General features: G+C 40.3%; 1 protein-coding gene across 4 annotated transcripts in view; it reads right to left on the reverse strand.

Moving 5' to 3' along the window:
- ULK4 (unc-51 like kinase 4) overlaps positions 1 to 15,287 on the reverse strand; it is a 663,197-nt gene extending 647,910 nt beyond the window's left edge. Inside the window, exons 1-6 of one of the 4 annotated variants that reach the window (XM_053600785.1) lie at positions 15,193 to 15,228; positions 8,645 to 8,741; positions 8,202 to 8,245; positions 7,888 to 8,070; positions 4,414 to 4,513; positions 1,837 to 1,976 (exon numbers count right to left, since the gene is read on the reverse strand). In XM_053600785.1, the coding sequence (XP_053456760.1) occupies positions 1,837 to 1,976; positions 4,414 to 4,513; positions 7,888 to 8,025 (378 nt within the window). In that variant the 5' untranslated portion in view covers positions 8,026 to 8,070; positions 8,202 to 8,245; positions 8,645 to 8,741; positions 15,193 to 15,228. Of the gene's footprint in view, positions 1 to 1,836; positions 1,977 to 4,413; positions 4,514 to 7,482; positions 7,634 to 7,887; positions 8,071 to 8,201; positions 8,246 to 8,644; positions 8,742 to 15,192 lie in introns of those variants that run through there. The other 3 variants (XM_053600786.1, XM_053600787.1, XM_053600788.1) reach the window with 3 other exon arrangements.
- Positions 15,288 to 17,054: the final 1,767 nt, after the last annotated feature.

The raw sequence follows: 17,054 nt of genomic DNA on the forward strand, positions 1-17,054 counted from the left end.
ATGGCTTTTAAAGTTATCTGAGCATATCAGAACCTCCTGGAGGACTTATCAAAACACAGACTACTTATAGTTACTACCTCCAGAGTTTCTGACTCAGTAGGTCTGGGGAGGGGCCCAAGAGCCTGCATTTCTAACAAATCCCAGGTAATGCTGATGCTGCCAATCCACAGAATACACTGTGAGAAGCACTGGCAGGAGTCAGCAACTTTTTTTTTTTTTAAAGAGCCAGCTAGTAAACATTTTAGACTTTGCAATCCCTACAGCCTTTGTCCTGACTACTTAATTCCACTGCTGTTACATAACAGCAAACACCCACATAATGAAAGGGTGCCACTTTGTTGCAATACAAGTTTATTTACAGAAATGGAAATCTCGCCCAATCTTTGCCAACCCATTTTAGAACACAGGCTACATGACAAAGCCTCCTGAATTCCTTAGATCATAACAGCTGATAATAAACTCATTAGAGAACTCCCACGCAGTCTTTGGCAAACCACAGCCTCTGGGCCAAATCCCAGCCACTGCCTATTTTTATAAATCTATGAGCTAAGAGTGGTTTTTACATTACTAAATGGTTCGGGGAAAAAACATTTCTTGACAGGTGAAAATTACATGAAACTCAAATTCCAATGTCCATAAATAAAGTTATAGAAACACAGCCACACCCAGGTATTTACATATGGCGGCTGTCAGCACTAAAATGGCAGTTGAGAGGGCTGCAAAGTTGAGGTATCTGAATATTTCAAACAAGAACCTGTGTTCTTTCACAGGGTTTTCATAGCATTTTCTTTAGGTTTAATCATCTTCTGATATGGATGGGCCACAAAAATAAAGTTTGAAAATGAAATATTCAACTTTTCATTTCATTCACATAAAGGAAAAGTAAAAACTCAGACCAATAATGTATACAATTTCTATGAGTACAGACTTGTAAAGACCGTAATAGATGCCATTAATGTGAGCACATTACCTACCAGAAAATGCCCTAGAAACTTAACCTAAAAATAATATGTAATTCAGGCAACACCTGTGGCTCAGCGGGTAGGGCACCAGCCCCATATACTGAGGGTGGTGGGTTCAAACTGCAACAACAAAAAAATAGCTAGGAGTTGTGGCGGGCACTTGTAGTCCCAGCTACTCAAGAGGCTGAGGCAAGAGAATCACCTAAGCCCAGGAGTTGGAGGTTGCTGTGAGCTGTGACACCACAGCACTCTACCGAGGCCAATAAAGTGACACTTTATCTCTACAAAAAATAAATAAATAAAACAATATGTAATTCTCACAACCAACCTGAGAGTACCTATCTCCATTTCACAGACAAGGAAACTAAGGCAAAGAGAAGCAGGGTAACTTGCCCATAATCACACAACTTGTAAAACTCAGAAACTAAGCACGTCTCATGTCTCTACTACACTTGAAGTAATTATAGAAAATTAGGTATGGTTATTAATTTTAACAAAAGAAAAAATATTTGATCTGTAATATGAGGACTCATACATAAACAGCCACAAAATACCACTATCAAACTAAAATAATCATTCATAAGTATGTACTATGATTTAAGAGCTAAGAGAGCCTTATAAACCTATTGGACTCATCATTTACAATATGCCTTAGCAGCAATAAATACTTGAAGAGCTCTGAAGGAAGAGGCTTCCCATGCAAAAAGCTACTTAAATAGGCAGCTAAAATACAGTACTATTTCCTTTTATTTAAAAAGGTTAACATAAAATTTTAAGATGTTCTGACAAAAGTTTATCTAAAAATGAAAACACTCGAGAAAACACTCTAAACTGAGGCCGTAGTCAATAGGAAATCAAAATTTTCATAAATTACCTTCCCAGGAGAAATGTCACAAAAGAGAATGCCAAGTTTATGAAGATGATGTAATCCAGTTATCAGGTCAATCCCAAATTCTCTCACAACATCTTCTGGGAGGTTTTCATCTTGAGCAATAACAGTTTCTAAGGAACCACCTGCAAGAAGTTAATTTAAATCACCCATTTCAACCCACCAATACCAGATTATCTGCAAGAGGTACTGAGCATCAAAAAAGTGATTAAACAGTAAACCCTGACAGTCTGACAGAGGAAAAACACATGTGAGCCAACACAGTGGTCCAAGCATTGCAACAGAAGTCTGCCCTTCACTCCATAGCCAGCTGTAGGAGAGGACGTGCTCTGTCTGAAAGATTGGTAAGAGGGTTTCCATAGCGTAGTGGTTATCACATTCGCCTGACACGTGAAAGATTGGTAAGAAGTAAACAGGTAGAATGAAAGAACAGTCACCCCAGATCCTTCAGTGAATGAACAGCTGCAAAAATTAGTGTTAAAGATAACAGTAACACGAAACTATGCACTTAAATCACACTATACAAACATAATCTTGTTCACTCATGTGCAAAGTCACCTCACATTTTAACTTTGCTAACAGTTAAACGATCACAACCTCTAGTGTGCACATAGATGAGTTAAAAGACAAAAGGCAGGCCACTGTGAATATTCTTCCAAAGTCCCATTATACTACATATCACTACCACTGGAGTACCTGAAACAAACTTTTTTTAAGGGTCAAGATTGTAACAGCAAAGTTCAGAAAAAGTGAAGTCTCTGCCAGCATCTGAAAGTTCAATCAGAATTACTATGATGGAAATAAGAGGTACTTGGAGTTTTATTTATTTTGTTGTGATGGATGAGAAACCATTACAAACTTACACATACTTCAGTTAGGATATTGCACTTGGTCAGGGATCAGAAACAATAGCTGAAGCACAAAGTAATACTAGAAGTGTCCCCTGATAACCTTAAGTATGTCCATTTGTGCGGCTCGGCGCCTGTAGCTCAAGTGGCTAAGGCCCAGCCACATACACAAGAGCTGGTGGGTTCAAATCCAGCCCAGGCCTGCCAACCAAAAAATAGCTGGGTATTGTGGCAGACACCTGTAGTCCCAGCTACTTGGGAGGCTAAGGCAAGAGAATCGCTTAAGCCCAGGAACTGGAGGTTGCTGTGAGCTGTGATGCCATAGCACTCTACCCTGCTCTGTCTCAAAAAAAAAAAAAAAAAAGTATGTCCATCTGTGGAAATAATGCAACGATTATCTTTTCCTATTGAATCAGAAAAATAAAATGCAAATAAGTTACTAATCTAAACAACCTCTTTTATACTTACAGTATTAGAATTTATAAGACTTACCGTACTTATTCTAATAAGTACTTATTCTTAACCTCTTTTATGATTAAGTCTTATAAATTCTGATACTTATGGTAAGTATCAGAATTTATAAGACTTACCATACTTATTCTAATTCAGTAAGTTAGGTTCATAAAGTAATAATCACAATGTTTTAATATTTAATAATTCCTTATTATTAATGTATAAATAAAAATATACTAAGAGTAGTAGTAATTACTTTTTTCCCCCGTTAAACTTTTTTTTTAGACAGATTATCATTCTATTGCCCAGACTAGAGTATGGTGGCTTCAGCCTAGCTCATAGCAATCTCAAATTCCTGAGCTTAAGTAACCCCCTGCGTCAGCCACCCAAGTAGCTGGGACTACAGACACCCATTACACCAGTTGGCTAATTTTTCCATTTTTAGTAGAGACGGGGTCTCAGGGTGAGGATCTAGCTCTTGCTCAGTCTAGTCTGGAACTCCTGAGCGCGAGTGATCTGCCCACCTTGGCCTCCCAGAGTGCTAGGATTACTGGTATGAGTGACCACACCCGCCCCTCACCCCCCTCTCCCTGGTTAAACTGTTAAAATGTTGAAACTAAAGGCCCCAGATATCTATGTGTTTAGTTACCTTCTCCCATATAGTCCTAGAAAGTTGCATGGAGCAATAGTATGTTACCACTAATTATCACCACGTGGTGTTAGTTGTTGGTTCACCTTAGTACTTTTCCACATTACTTAAGTTTGTATAAAGGATCCTTTTCATAAAAAAAAAATCACTTTACAAATTTGTTAGCTAATTGATCTAGTTAACTTAAAATGTTTTTCATTTATTAGAGAAATTTGGTTGATAAATTACTTTAAGATATTTGTAAATTTTTATGTAAGTTTTTTATTAATACCTATAACAGTCAACTTCAAATTGAGTTTTACATAATTTTTCCTCTCATGAAACACCTTTGCTCTTCACCCTAATACCAATAATTGATTTTCAAGTTAAGATAGCAAATAATATCAACACTACTAATATTTGTAATAGAAGATGAAATTAACAAAACTTACACTGTATGTTTTATCAATAGTACAAAAGGTAGCTACATTCATAGCACTTCTTTTTTTTCTTCTTTTGTAGCTTTTGGCCGGGGCTGGGTTTGAACCCGCCGCCTCTGGCATATGGGGCCAGCACCCTACTCCTTTGAGCCACAGACACCACCCTCATAGTACTTCTTACACACTCTCTTACCTGTGCAGAGTTCTACGACTAGCCAGAGATGATTGCTGGTTTCATACCATTCGTGAAAAGTTACAATATTCTTGTGTTTAATTTCATGGATGAGACGGACCTGTAAAAACACCAGTAATCACTCTAAAAAATAATTTTTTGCAAAAATCCTCTCCCATTCTGAAGGCTATTTGCTTTACTTAGTGTGTTCTTGGCAGTGCAGAAGCTTTTGAATTTGATCAGATCCCAGTCATGTATTTTTGATGTGGCTTCAATTGCCCAGGGTGTCCTCCTCAAAGTATTCTCCCAGGCCAATTTTTTCAAGTGTTTCTCCTGCACTTTCTCTAAGAATTTTTATAGTTTCATGTCTTAATAGGCCTAATAACCAGAATCCACAGAGAACTCAAACTTATTACTAAGAAAAAAACAAGTGATCTCATTTCATTGTGGGCAAGACATGAACAGAAGCTTCTCTGAAGAAGACAGGTGCATGGCCTACAGACACATGAAAAAAATGCTCATCATCTTTAATCAGAGAAATGCAAACCAAAACCACTCTGAGATACCATCTAACTCCAGTAAGAGTAGCCCACATCACAAAACCCCCAAATGTTGGCGTGGATGTGGAGAAAAGGGAACACTTCTGCACTGCTGGTGGGAATGCAAGCTAGTATGTTCCTTTTGGAAGGAAGTTTGGAGAATACTCAGGGATTTAAATGTACACCTGCCATTTGACCATGCAATTCCTCTTCTAGGTGTATATCCAAAGGACCAAAAATCATTTGGCAATAAAGATATTTGTACCAGATTGTTCACTGCAACTCAATTCATAATTGCCAAGTCATGGAAGAAGCCCAAGTGCCCATTGACCCATGAATGGATTAATAAATTATGGTATATATATACCATGGAATACTATGCAGCATTAAAAAAATGGAGACTTTACCTTTTATGTTTACATGAATGGAACTGGAAAAATATCCAAAGTACCTCTTTTATGTTTACATGAATGGAATGGAAAAAAAAATCCAATGTACTCAGTAATACTGTGAAACCAATTTATAATCACTCACACTTGCATATGAAAAATGAAAGACAACTATAGCCTAGGATGAAGGAGGGAAAGGGAAGGAGAGGGGTGGGTCGATAGAGGGTTGGTAGGGGGACCACACCGATGGAGCATATTGCGAGTATAAGTTGGATCAGGTGTAGAACAGCCTTAACGCTGTAATTGGGTAAATGAGGTGAAGGCTATGTTGATTAGTAGGATTTAAGAACTCCAATTTGTACAAATAATCAACACATTGAATCCCATAATGGCATAAATGTATTTATGATCCATGTACAAATGACTTAATAAAAAAAAAGAAAATGTACATATGTATCTGAAATTTTCCTTGTTATAAGAAAAATACACAGGCTCGGCGCCTGTGGCTCAAGCAGCTAAGGCACCAGCCACATACACCTGAGCTGGTGGGTTCGAATCCAGCCAGGGCCCATCAAATAACAATGACAGCTGCAACCAAAAAATAGCCAGGCGTTGTGGTGAGCACCTGTAGTCCCAGCTACTTGGGAAGCTGAGGCAGGAGAATCGCTTGAGCCCAGAAGTTGGAGATTGCTGTGAGCTGTGATGCCACAGTACTCTACCCAGTCTCCAAAAAAAAAAAGAAAAAAAGAAAAAGAAAAAGGAAAAATACACAGTAGTGCTTTAATTTATTTAAAAAAAATAAATAACTTCCTAAAAATCATTACATCTACTGAGAAACACCTAACTAAGTAACCGGTAAATGATCAAATAAGATTTATTCCTGAAGCACAAACATGATTCAAGATACCAAAAAAAGTAATACATGAGATTAAAAGAATGAAAGAAAAAAATCCACATAACCATCTCAGTCAATGCAGAAAAAGCACTTGGCAAAATTCAACACTCCACAAACTAGAAGCAGAAAGAAACTATCCCAACATAATGAAAGTCATATAGGAAAAATCCAAAGCAAATATATGCAATTTTGAAAGACTGATGCTTTTTCTCTGAGATAATGAACTAGCCAAGAATGCCTGCTTTCACCATGTCTGGTCAGCACAGTACTGGAAGAAGTCCTAGCTAAAGCAATTAGGCAAGAAAAAGAGAAATGGCATCCAAGTCATAAAGGAAGAAGTAAAATTATCTGATTACTAAAGGTATAATTAATTTTATATGTAGAAAAGCCCACAGATTCTATAAAAATATTGTCAGAACTGAAACATATTTAGCAAAGTAGAATACAAAGTAAACACTCAAAAATCAGGGGGAGGGTGGCATCTATAGCTCAGTTGGTAAGGCGCCAGCCCCATATACCGAGGGTGGCAGGTTCAAACCCAGCCCCAGCCGAACTGCCACAACAAAAAAAAAAAAAAAACTGATGCCGGGTGTTGTGGAGGGCACTGTAGTCCCAGCTACTTGAGAGGCTGAGGCAAGAGAATCACTTAAGGCCAAGAGTTTGAGGTTGCTGCGAGCTGTAACACCATAGCACTCTACCTAGGGTGACATAGTGAGACTCTGTCTCAAAAAAAATAAAAAAAAAAAGTATCTTTAACAAGGTAAATCTTGGGTGGCACCGGTGGCTCAAAGGAGTAAGGCACCGGCCCCATATGCCAGAGGTGGTGGGTTCAAACCCAGCCCTGGCCAAAAACTGCAACAACAACAACAAAAAAAGGGTTAATCTTAATACCTGGGGTAAAAACTAACTGTAAGAAGGAAAAGCTGTGTGGCTTGCCCAATAATAAGGAAAGTATGCATGGGCTACTTGATTTCTGGTAGGTGAAAAGACGCTTGATGTTAGAGGAGGAGAAGCATCTGGGGGGAGGTCGTTCCCTGACTGCCTACCCAGGCGGTGGGGCCCTGCTGCCTCACAGCCCCTTCCCCACAGAAGGATAAGATGGACTAGCCTGAGCAACATAGCAAAAACTCATTTCTACAAAAAAAAAAAAAAAAAGGCATGGAGGCATATGTAGAGTTAGTGGGTATAAAGTTTCAGTTTTACTAGATAAAAAAAGTTCTGGTGATAGATGGTGATGATGGTTGGACAGCAATATGAATGTACTTACCACTGAGTTGTACACTTAAAAGTCATTAAAGTAAATATTATATGTATTTAGGATTTTTTTTCAGACGCTTCAACTGTAAAGTGATGCAACTACTTCAAAACCAAGTCACTCTCACACAATGTCCTTCCTTGGAAAGCTTCATATTCACACACTAAATTTTAAAAGTAAACAATTCGATTAGAATATGGTTTCACTGACTGAACAAAAACACCTAAGGTAGTGAATATTTAAATGTTTATTAGTCATTATTCAAGCCTGACAGCTCTGAACCAACAGGAAGTCACCCATTTCAGATTGAAAATGTGGCACTTGATATCACAAATTCAGTGCCTTCCGTGTTCATGCTACCTTTTCTACCTGATTGTAGCTGTCTTTCCCGGATGGATGGAGACACACTTCACTTACCCAGTTTGTTATTTCAGGTCTTTTGCACTTATCAGTACAAAGAATAGCTACGAAATTGATTGTTCCCTTCCTTCTCCCCTTATAGACAACAGTCTTGCTTCCTCTGCCAATCTCCTCATAGAGAATAAAGTTTTCCATCTCTGGGCCAACTTCTCATGGACGATAAAATAGCATCTCTAGCTCCTAAAAAGTAAACCAAAATGACCCTTTAAATGCAAGCCAAATGGGTAATTAATTAGCCTAGGATAATTAGCCTACAATATTCAATATATAAATAAATCTAATAATTCTATAAATGCAGAAAATTCACTTACAAGTATTGGATACTAATGTCGATCTTTTTGTAGGATGAACAACGCTAAGGAAAAAAATAAAGAATTCACAAACCAATATTCAACTTGCTATCAAAAAGATTTTTAAATAATAGTGAAAACATTTCAAACACATGTAATAAAATCAAGGTATGAATTAGATTTTAGCCAGATTAGATTTCATTATCTTACTTCTGTTACAACGGCAAGCACAACATCTGTTTAACAAGATAATATATGCTCCACCTAAACCTTACAAATTATGAGAAGCAAATGAATACGTATGGGCTAGGCACAGTGGCTCACACCTATAATCCCAGCACTCTGGAAGCTGAGGTAGGAGGATCATTTGAGCTCTGGAGTTTGAGACCAGCCTGAGCAAGAGTTAAGACCCCATCTCTACTAAAAATATAACAGAAAAATTAACCAGGCATCATGACACACACCTGTAGTCCCAGCTCCTTGGGAGGCTGAGGCAGGTGGATCACTTGAGCACGGGCGCCAGGTGATGCAGTGAGCTATGATGATACCACTGCACTCAACCTGGAGGGAGGGAGGAGAGGGAGAGAAGGGAGGAAAGGGAGGGAAAGGAGGAAATATGAAAACACTTTACTGTGCAAACAAATAATGGAATGATAATATTTCCATATTGTAAAAGTCAATCCAAATATCACTCATTTCAAAGTCAGGTCAGAAAAATACTGGTTCATATGTCAAATCATGCCTCCTGTTTGCTTAAGTGTAATTGGAACACAGCCACATTCATTTATATATCGCCTACAGCTGCTGTCAGATTACAGTGGCAGAGTTGAATTGTGACACTCTATGGATTGCACAAACCTTAAGATATTACTCTCTATCCCTATAGGAAAAGTTTTTCAACCCTTGTTCTAAATAAAGATTTTCTTTTTTAACCAAGTACTTCATCCTTCATCTAAGGTATAAGCAGTTAAATTAGTTCATTTCCTTGGCCAACATAACCCATTAATTTTCATTTGATGTGCTTTTTTTATTTTTTACTTTTTTAGATAGAGTCTCACTTTATCGCCCTCAGAGTGCTGTAGTGTCACAGCTCACAGCAACCTCCAACGCCTAGGCTTAGGGATTTCTCTTGTCTCAGCCTCCTGAGTAGCTGGGACTACAGGCACCCACCACAATGCCTGGCTATTTTTTGTTGCAGTTTGGCCGGGGCCGGGTTTGAAACTGCCACCCTTGGTATATGGGGCTGGCACCGTACCCCCACTGAGCCACAGGTGCTGCCCTTGATGTCATCTTTTATCAGACTAGATTTTTATTTAGAACTGAAGAAAAGCACTGGAATTAATGTCTTAAACAAATGTACAACCATATAAGCAAAGTATTTACTATCTAAGATCAATCTTTCATACAGGAACATCTCTTGGGGAGATTTATACATGGTGACTACCAAAGACTTCCCCAAAACTCACAATACACATGGGTATTCATGTATGTCGTACCCCCCAAATATATATAATTGTTCGTGGATCACATCTTAATAAAGCCGAGAGAAAAATATAAATTTACTTCTGCTACCCTTTCCATTTGACTAATTTAAATTCAAAAATTTGTAAAGAAAGAAAATTTTCTCAGAAATTATCCAAGCCATAAAATATCCTCTTTAAGAAGTCTGTGCTTCAGGGTGGTGCCTCTGGCTCAGTGAGTAGGGCGCCGGCCCCATATACCGAGGGTGGTGGGTTCAAACCCGGCCCCGGCTGAACTGCAACCAAAAAATAGCCGGGCGTTGTGGCGGGCGCCTGTAGTCCCAGCTACCCGGGAGGCTGAGGCAAGAGAATCGCTTAAGCCCAGGAGTTGGAGGTTGCTGTGAGCTGTGTGATGCCATGGCACTCTACCAAGGGCCATGAGGTGAAACTCTGTCTCTACAAAAAAAAAAAAAAAAAAAAAAGAAGTCTGTACTTCATGTAATCTCCAACAAGTCAGAACCCATAGCAAAATCTCTTTGAAACAAACTCTTAAAAAAAAAAAAAAAAAAAAGCAGTAACTTAATGGATATAAGGTTTCTTTAGGGGTTGATGAAAACATACTGGCATTCAATAGCAGTAATGAACGCACCACGGGGTAAATATACAGGTTTCATGCCCCTTATACACAATGCTTGGGACCAAATGTGTTTCAGATTTTAGATGTTTGGATTTTTGAATATTTTCATCATACTTATCAGTTGAACATTCCAAATTCAAAATGTTTCATGAACATTTCCTTTGAGCATCATATTGGTCCTCAAAGTTTCAGATTTTAGAGCACTTTGCAATGCCAAAAGCATTCAATTATTTAAAATTTTCTTTTTCTTTTTTTTTGGTTACAGTTCAGCCGGGGCCAGGTTTGATCCCGCCACCCTCGGTATATGGGGCAGGCGCCTTACCGACTGAGCCACAGGCGCCGCCCTAAAATTTACTTTTTCTAAAGAAGGATATAAGCTTGACACCAAAAGCGCAAGCAAAAAATAAAAATAAACTGGACTACATTAAAATTTAAAATTTCTGTGCATTAAAGGGCACTATTGACAGAGTGGAAAGGCAATGAGAAAACACTGACAAATCAAATCCATTAAGAGATTAATGTCTAGACTGTATAAAGAATCCCTACAGCCCAGCAACAAAAAACAGCCCACCTCAAAAATGAGCAAAGGATTTGATCAGACATTTTTCCAAAGAAAATACACAATTTGTCATAGCACATGAAAAGAAACTCAGCATTCCTAATGTTGGGGGGGGAGCAAATCAAAACCACAATGAGCTACTCTCTTACACTCATGGCTACTATAAAAATAGAAACAAAAAAAAAAAAACAACAAACATCTGGAAAATGCCGAGAAATTAGATCTCTTGCATATTCTTGAAGAAAGGAGTGCAGCTAGAACTATCATAGGATCCAGCAATTTCACTTCTGGGTATGTAACCAAAAGCATTGGAAGCAGGAAGTCTCAAGAAGATCTTTGTATACCCATGTTCAGCGAAGAATTATTCACAAAAGGCCAAAGATGGAAGCAATCTAAGTGTCCATCAACAGATCAATGGATAAGAAAAATGTAGCATATGTGTATTAATATATATGTATACACACAGGAATATTAAGCCTTAAAAAGAAACGTTGATGCACGCTATAATATGGATGAACTTTTAACATTAAGTTAAATAAGCCAGTCACAAAAAGATAAATACTATATGACTCCACATTTATGAGATGCCTAAATTAGTGAAATTAGAGACAGGAAGTAGAATGGTGGGTTGGGGGGTGGCCCGCAGGCGCAAGGGGAAACAGGAGTTATTTAATGGGTTAGTTACAGTTTTGCAAAAACAAAAGAGTTTGAGATTGGCACAGAACAATGTAACTCTAACTGTATCCTTAAAAACCGTAAGATGTGTATATTATTTGTAGTTTACCAAAATTTGAAAATGTTAAGACTTAAAAATAACTTAATAAAACTGGCTACATATAGCTGAAAAAAATTGTTCTAAGAATTGAACATTTTTCTGTGAAATTTTAGGCAGTAAACATTTTAGGCTTCCCAAGCCTTAAATAGTAGTTGCAACTACTTAAGTCTGCTATTGAACCAATAAAGCAGCCACAGACAAGGGGCATGTCTGTGTTCCATTACAAACTTACGGACAATAAAATTTACATTTCATACATTTTTCACATACTCAAAATATAATTCTTTTAATAGTATTTCTAAATTATTAAAAAATTAAAAACCATGCAAGCAATAGTAATTTGCTGACACCTGTTCTGGTATCAGTGTTCTAAGAATCTAGCAGTAACACCAATTCTATGATTCCATCTTCCAATGAAATTAAGACTTACTGCACGGGAAGCACCTGTGGCTCAGTGGGTAGGGCACTGGCCCCATATATCGAGGGTGGTAGGTTCAAACCCAGCCCCAGACAAACCGCAACAACAACAACAAAAAAAAAAAAAAAAAAAATAGCCGGGTGTTGTGGCAGGCACCTAAGTCCCAGGTACTTGGGAGGCTGAGGCAAGAGAATTGCCTAAGCCCAAGAGCTGGAGGTTGCTGTGAGCTGTGACACCACACTCTACTGAGGGCGACAAAGCAAGACTCTGTCTCAAAAAGAAAATACGTTAATAAAAAGAACCAATCCTCAGTCCTCAGATACATCTATATTGACATGGCAAGAAGTCAACATAGGAATATAACCAAAATAAGATCAAACTGACAATATGTTAAGATAGAAAAGCTATTAAAGTCAGGAGCCTTAATGAAATGTTCACAAATTGGCTCTATTAGGGTACATTAAAACAAGATGATGAAATGTTTTTATTTGGTATGAGTAACTGATATTTTGAAAATAAGGGTTTAGCCCACAGGGGGGAAAAATTAAAATCTTTAAATTTTGAGTTTCATTCAGGCCAAATTTATTTCCTCAACCTCTACTTAGCAGCTACATCTGACCAGAAACTGCATTTTGAAATTAACAAGCACTTCTCTGTGGGGCTCAATTTCCTTACAGTAAAACAATAATTAGAGGCAGAGCATGGTGTGTCAGGTCTGTAATCCTCGCTATGTGGGGAGGCTGAGGCAGGAGGATCCACTGACCCCAAGAGTTTGAAGTTGCAGTGAACTATGATCACACCAATGGATTTCGGCCCTAGTGGCACAGAAATACTGTCTCAAAAAAAAAAAAAAAAAAAAAAAAGTCAGAGGATGTTATCTTTCAATTCTGAAATTCCATGCATGACTTTAAGATTTTCTCTCATTCCATGATGTTCCCCATTAAAGTCTTCCAAACATGCATTTAAACGTTACCTTTTAATCGTAAAACACAAAATCCCATGAAATATACAGTTTAATAAATTATTATAAGACAGACAAATATATGCCAGGTGAGATGGCTCACGCCTGTAATCCCAGCACTCCGAGAGGCCGAGGTGGGTGGACAGCTTTATTATGCCCAAGAGTTCCACAAATACCATACTGCCAAACAAGTTAATATTTAAAGAGTCGTCCTTTTATTGATGAGCCAGCCGGCAACTGCCTCAGTATCCCAACATGGGGTTTCTGAGAGCAGCCCCAAGTGCTTAAGGGGTTGGGTTTTTAAGGCTTGGTCTGCATCCTGGTTGGCACGCAGGCTGTCCAGGTGTATCCAGGTAGGGTAGCAAGCAAGCATTTTACAGAAGCAGAATTTTGCAGTTAGTCATCTGTCATACATCTTAGTTTCAGTACTTCCCCACCTGGGTATTGTTTAAAAGTCAGTCTGGGAACAGTTGGTACCTCCCAGTCTGTTTCCCAGGGAGTTAGCCAAGCAAGAAACATGGAGTGAACTAGAAACAAGAAATTAATTAGTACTTTTCCATCTATCTTGGGAGTGAACTATAGTTATTTTTTTTTTTTTTTGAAAGCTTGCAGTCCGGAAATTTGCCAGGAATTAACAAGTATCTTTCCATTATAGCCTAGGCCTGACACCTTTCTGCGTTAGCCTAGACCAGCAGTTCTCAACCTGTGGGTCAAATGACCCTTTCACAGAGGTCGCCTAAATACATCCTGCATATCAGATATTTACATTACAATTCATAACAGTAGCAAAATGACAGATATGAAGAAAAAACAAAAATAATTTTATGGTTGGGGGTCACCACAACATGAGGAACTGTATCAAAGGGTCACAGCATTAGGAAGGTTGAGAACCACTGGCCTAGGCCCACTAGGCCTAACAGCTTGAGCTCACGAGTTGGAGACCAGCCTGAGCCAGAATGAGACGTCCTCTTAAAAAAAAAAAAAAAAAAAGCCAGGCGTTGTATCGGGCGGCTGTATCGGGATAATTCGCTTAAGCCCAAATAGTTTGAGGTTGCTGTGAGCTTTGACGCCAACGCACTTTACCAAAGGCTACAAAGTGAAGACTGTGTCTTAAAAAAAAAAAAAAAGACACAGGTACTCACCACCCACGTGAGGAAATGGCACCTTGCGGGGCCCTGGATAAGTCTATCTCATTCCAATCCCTTCTCATCCCTCAGTAACCACTCTCCTGACCTTCATAGTCATCACTTCCTAACTTTAAAAAATAGTTTTCTCATGCAAGAGTCCTTTCCCAGAAACCATAGTGTAATCTTCCTCGTTTTCGAAAAAAATGGAGTCTCTTTTAACCTAAGAAGCGTCTGAAAAGTCAGAAAGCAGAGCAAATCACACGAGTGCAAATGAAGCCTTTAAATCACAGGGGGCATGCCCTGCATTCAACTAACTGATACAGACCAGGTGATGCGAGTGTACGGGTCAAGACTGGAACTCTCCCTCCCCTCAATCATTCCCACCTATGTCAAGATCACAGGCTACCGCAACATCAGCAGCACCTGGGAGAAGAGAAATGCAAATTCTCACCTCCGCCCCAGATCTCCAGAATCAGAAACGCCGGAGGTAGGACCCAGAAACTTGTTAATACATACACTCTGGTGTCTTTGATGCACACTTAACTTTGTGAACGGCCAGGAAATCAACCTTTCCCTGGGATACAAAGGACTGCAGGCACTATGCTAAGCACTCTACAGGTCCTTCTCGCTTAACTGCAGGCTCAAAGTAGCTACGTATCACCCACTGCCCGTTCCCCAGACAGCATGCCGCCAGCGACCTAGCTCCTGCCATTACCTCCCTCCGTCCGCGGCAACGCTGGCTGGGAGCCGAGGAAGCGCTCCGGGACGGTCAACATGCAGCTCGCTCTGGGTTTTAAGAAGTGGCGTCCATAAAGCGCATCTCCCAAGCGGAGAAACAAGAGCAGCCCAATCACCCCGTATGCCCTGGCAATTAGGTCCTGGAAGAGATGTCCTGTGTGCCCAGACAAAGCCGTATGGATTTTAGTTTAATGCTAGCGCAAAGCAGGGCTCACAGAAAGCACTAAGTTCATGGACATAAGGAGCAAAGGCCCCCCAAGCCTGCGCTGTCTTCTGTATCTGCTGAGGGAGACACGAACCCCGACTTGTGGCTACTAAAACCGCCACCGCCACACACCTGATAACTTGGTCTGTAGAAACAGCTAGTACACTTGACCGCTCCCGCGGGTGCGCACTTCGCAGCCTCCGCCTCGGAATAGGTCCACAGGCCCACGTACGGGGGGGGAAGCAATGAAACAGAGCGGGACGCTCGAATCTAGCTTCCGCCTAGGGGGATCTCGCACCCCTCCGTGTTTGGATTCGCCCATCCCGTCTCCAGGGCTGCACGCAGAACGCCGGAAGGAGCGCAAAGCGCTGACTAGCTGAGGAGTTGCCTTTCCGGCGGGGGCCCGGAAGTGAGAGGCTGCGAGGGCCGTTTTCTCCACCCTAAGGGTATCACAACCAGCCTCTGGACCAGCCCGCCCGCAGGCGACAGGGGCGGGAAGTCCGGCAGGGAGGCGGGACTCACAACAGACCTTCTGTGCTTGGATTTGCCCATTCCGTCTCCATGGAAGCGCGCTGAACGCCGGAAGAAATCCACGGCGCTGATTAGCGGAGAATTTCAGTTCTTATTGACTAGGCCCGGAAGTGGGAGCCGTGACGGACAGTCCTTCTATCCTAAATGGTTACTAGGGGTAATTGACTAAAAGAGGGGACCTTGCCTGTGCAGAACTGCGGACTGTAAAGCCCTTGGCCATCATCGTTTCTTCTTTTCCCGCCCCCACTGTCCTCTTATGTTTCCTTACATTCTTTCCTTTCTGGCGTTCTCCAGGAGCTCAGGTGGACGAGGTGTCTCGGATTCCTCACTCCAGAGAACAGAAGGCTGTTAACTGTCTTCCTTATTGTAATCGAGTAAACAAAACCGATCCTCTGACTCTAGCTGATTGTTCTTGACTTTCTTTTTTTTTTTTTTTTTTTTTTTTTTTGTAGAGACAGAGTCTCACTGTACCGCCCTCGGTAGAGTGCCGTGGCGTCACACGGCTCACAGCAACCTCCAACTCCTGGGCTTACGCGATTCTCTTGCCTCAGCCTCCCGGGTAGCTGGGACTACAGGCGCCCGGCACAACGCCCGGCTATTTTGTTGTTGTTGTTGCAGTTTGGCCGGGGCTGGGTTTGAACCCGCCACCCTCGGCATATGGGCCGGCGCCCTACTCACTGAGCCACAGGCGCCGCCCTGTTCTTGACTTTCAAAGCTCCAGACTGGCCAATTCCAACTACCAGGCTCTTTAGAACCAGCTCCACGCTTCAGCTTCACTCCCTTTCTAGTTAGCAGGATTGTTTTCAGACTTGAAGATAAGAATCACCTGGAGCGCCTGCTAAGCCACAGATTTCTGACCCCACCCAGAAAACTTCTGATTCTGTGGATCTAGATGAGGCCTGAAATTGTGCATTTTAATGCCGATGTTACTTGTTGAAGAACGCATTTTGCTAACCTTTACCTAGAAAGAGGAGCTGTTCTGAGGGAAATCGCATCTATTCTTTTACTCTTGATCCTTCCTGTCTCAAAAATCTTACAGTATCCATTATTGTCAGTTCTGTGTACTTAACAGCTTTGCTGTGGAAAAGTTTCCTCATGCCCTACTCTAGAATTAACGAAGACATAAAAGTTAATGAAATATTTACTTTATTCTGAGTTTGATAAATAACCTGAGAGTTAATGTCGGAAACAATATCAGATCCTGAATCTTCTTAGCCCAGGTTCTTTGGGTGTTTCCAGGCAATAAATGAACCTGTTAATGTTATGCCCCAACTCCATCATTATTTTCTTTGGACAAAGAAGTATACGTGAATAATAATAATGCATGTACAGTCAACCCAAAATTTTTTTGAGGGAAAGGGAAAACAAATTAAGAAAATTCTCTTGGATCCTGGGGAGAAAAGACTTAAAAGATGCTCAGGGTGGCTCCTAAGAAAGACATTTCACTTTCACTTAGGAAGGAA

The sequence above is a fragment of the Nycticebus coucang genome, chromosome 8, assembly GCF_027406575.1.
Source record: "Nycticebus coucang isolate mNycCou1 chromosome 8, mNycCou1.pri, whole genome shotgun sequence".
Classification (NCBI taxonomy): Eukaryota; Metazoa; Chordata; class Mammalia; order Primates; family Lorisidae; genus Nycticebus; species Nycticebus coucang.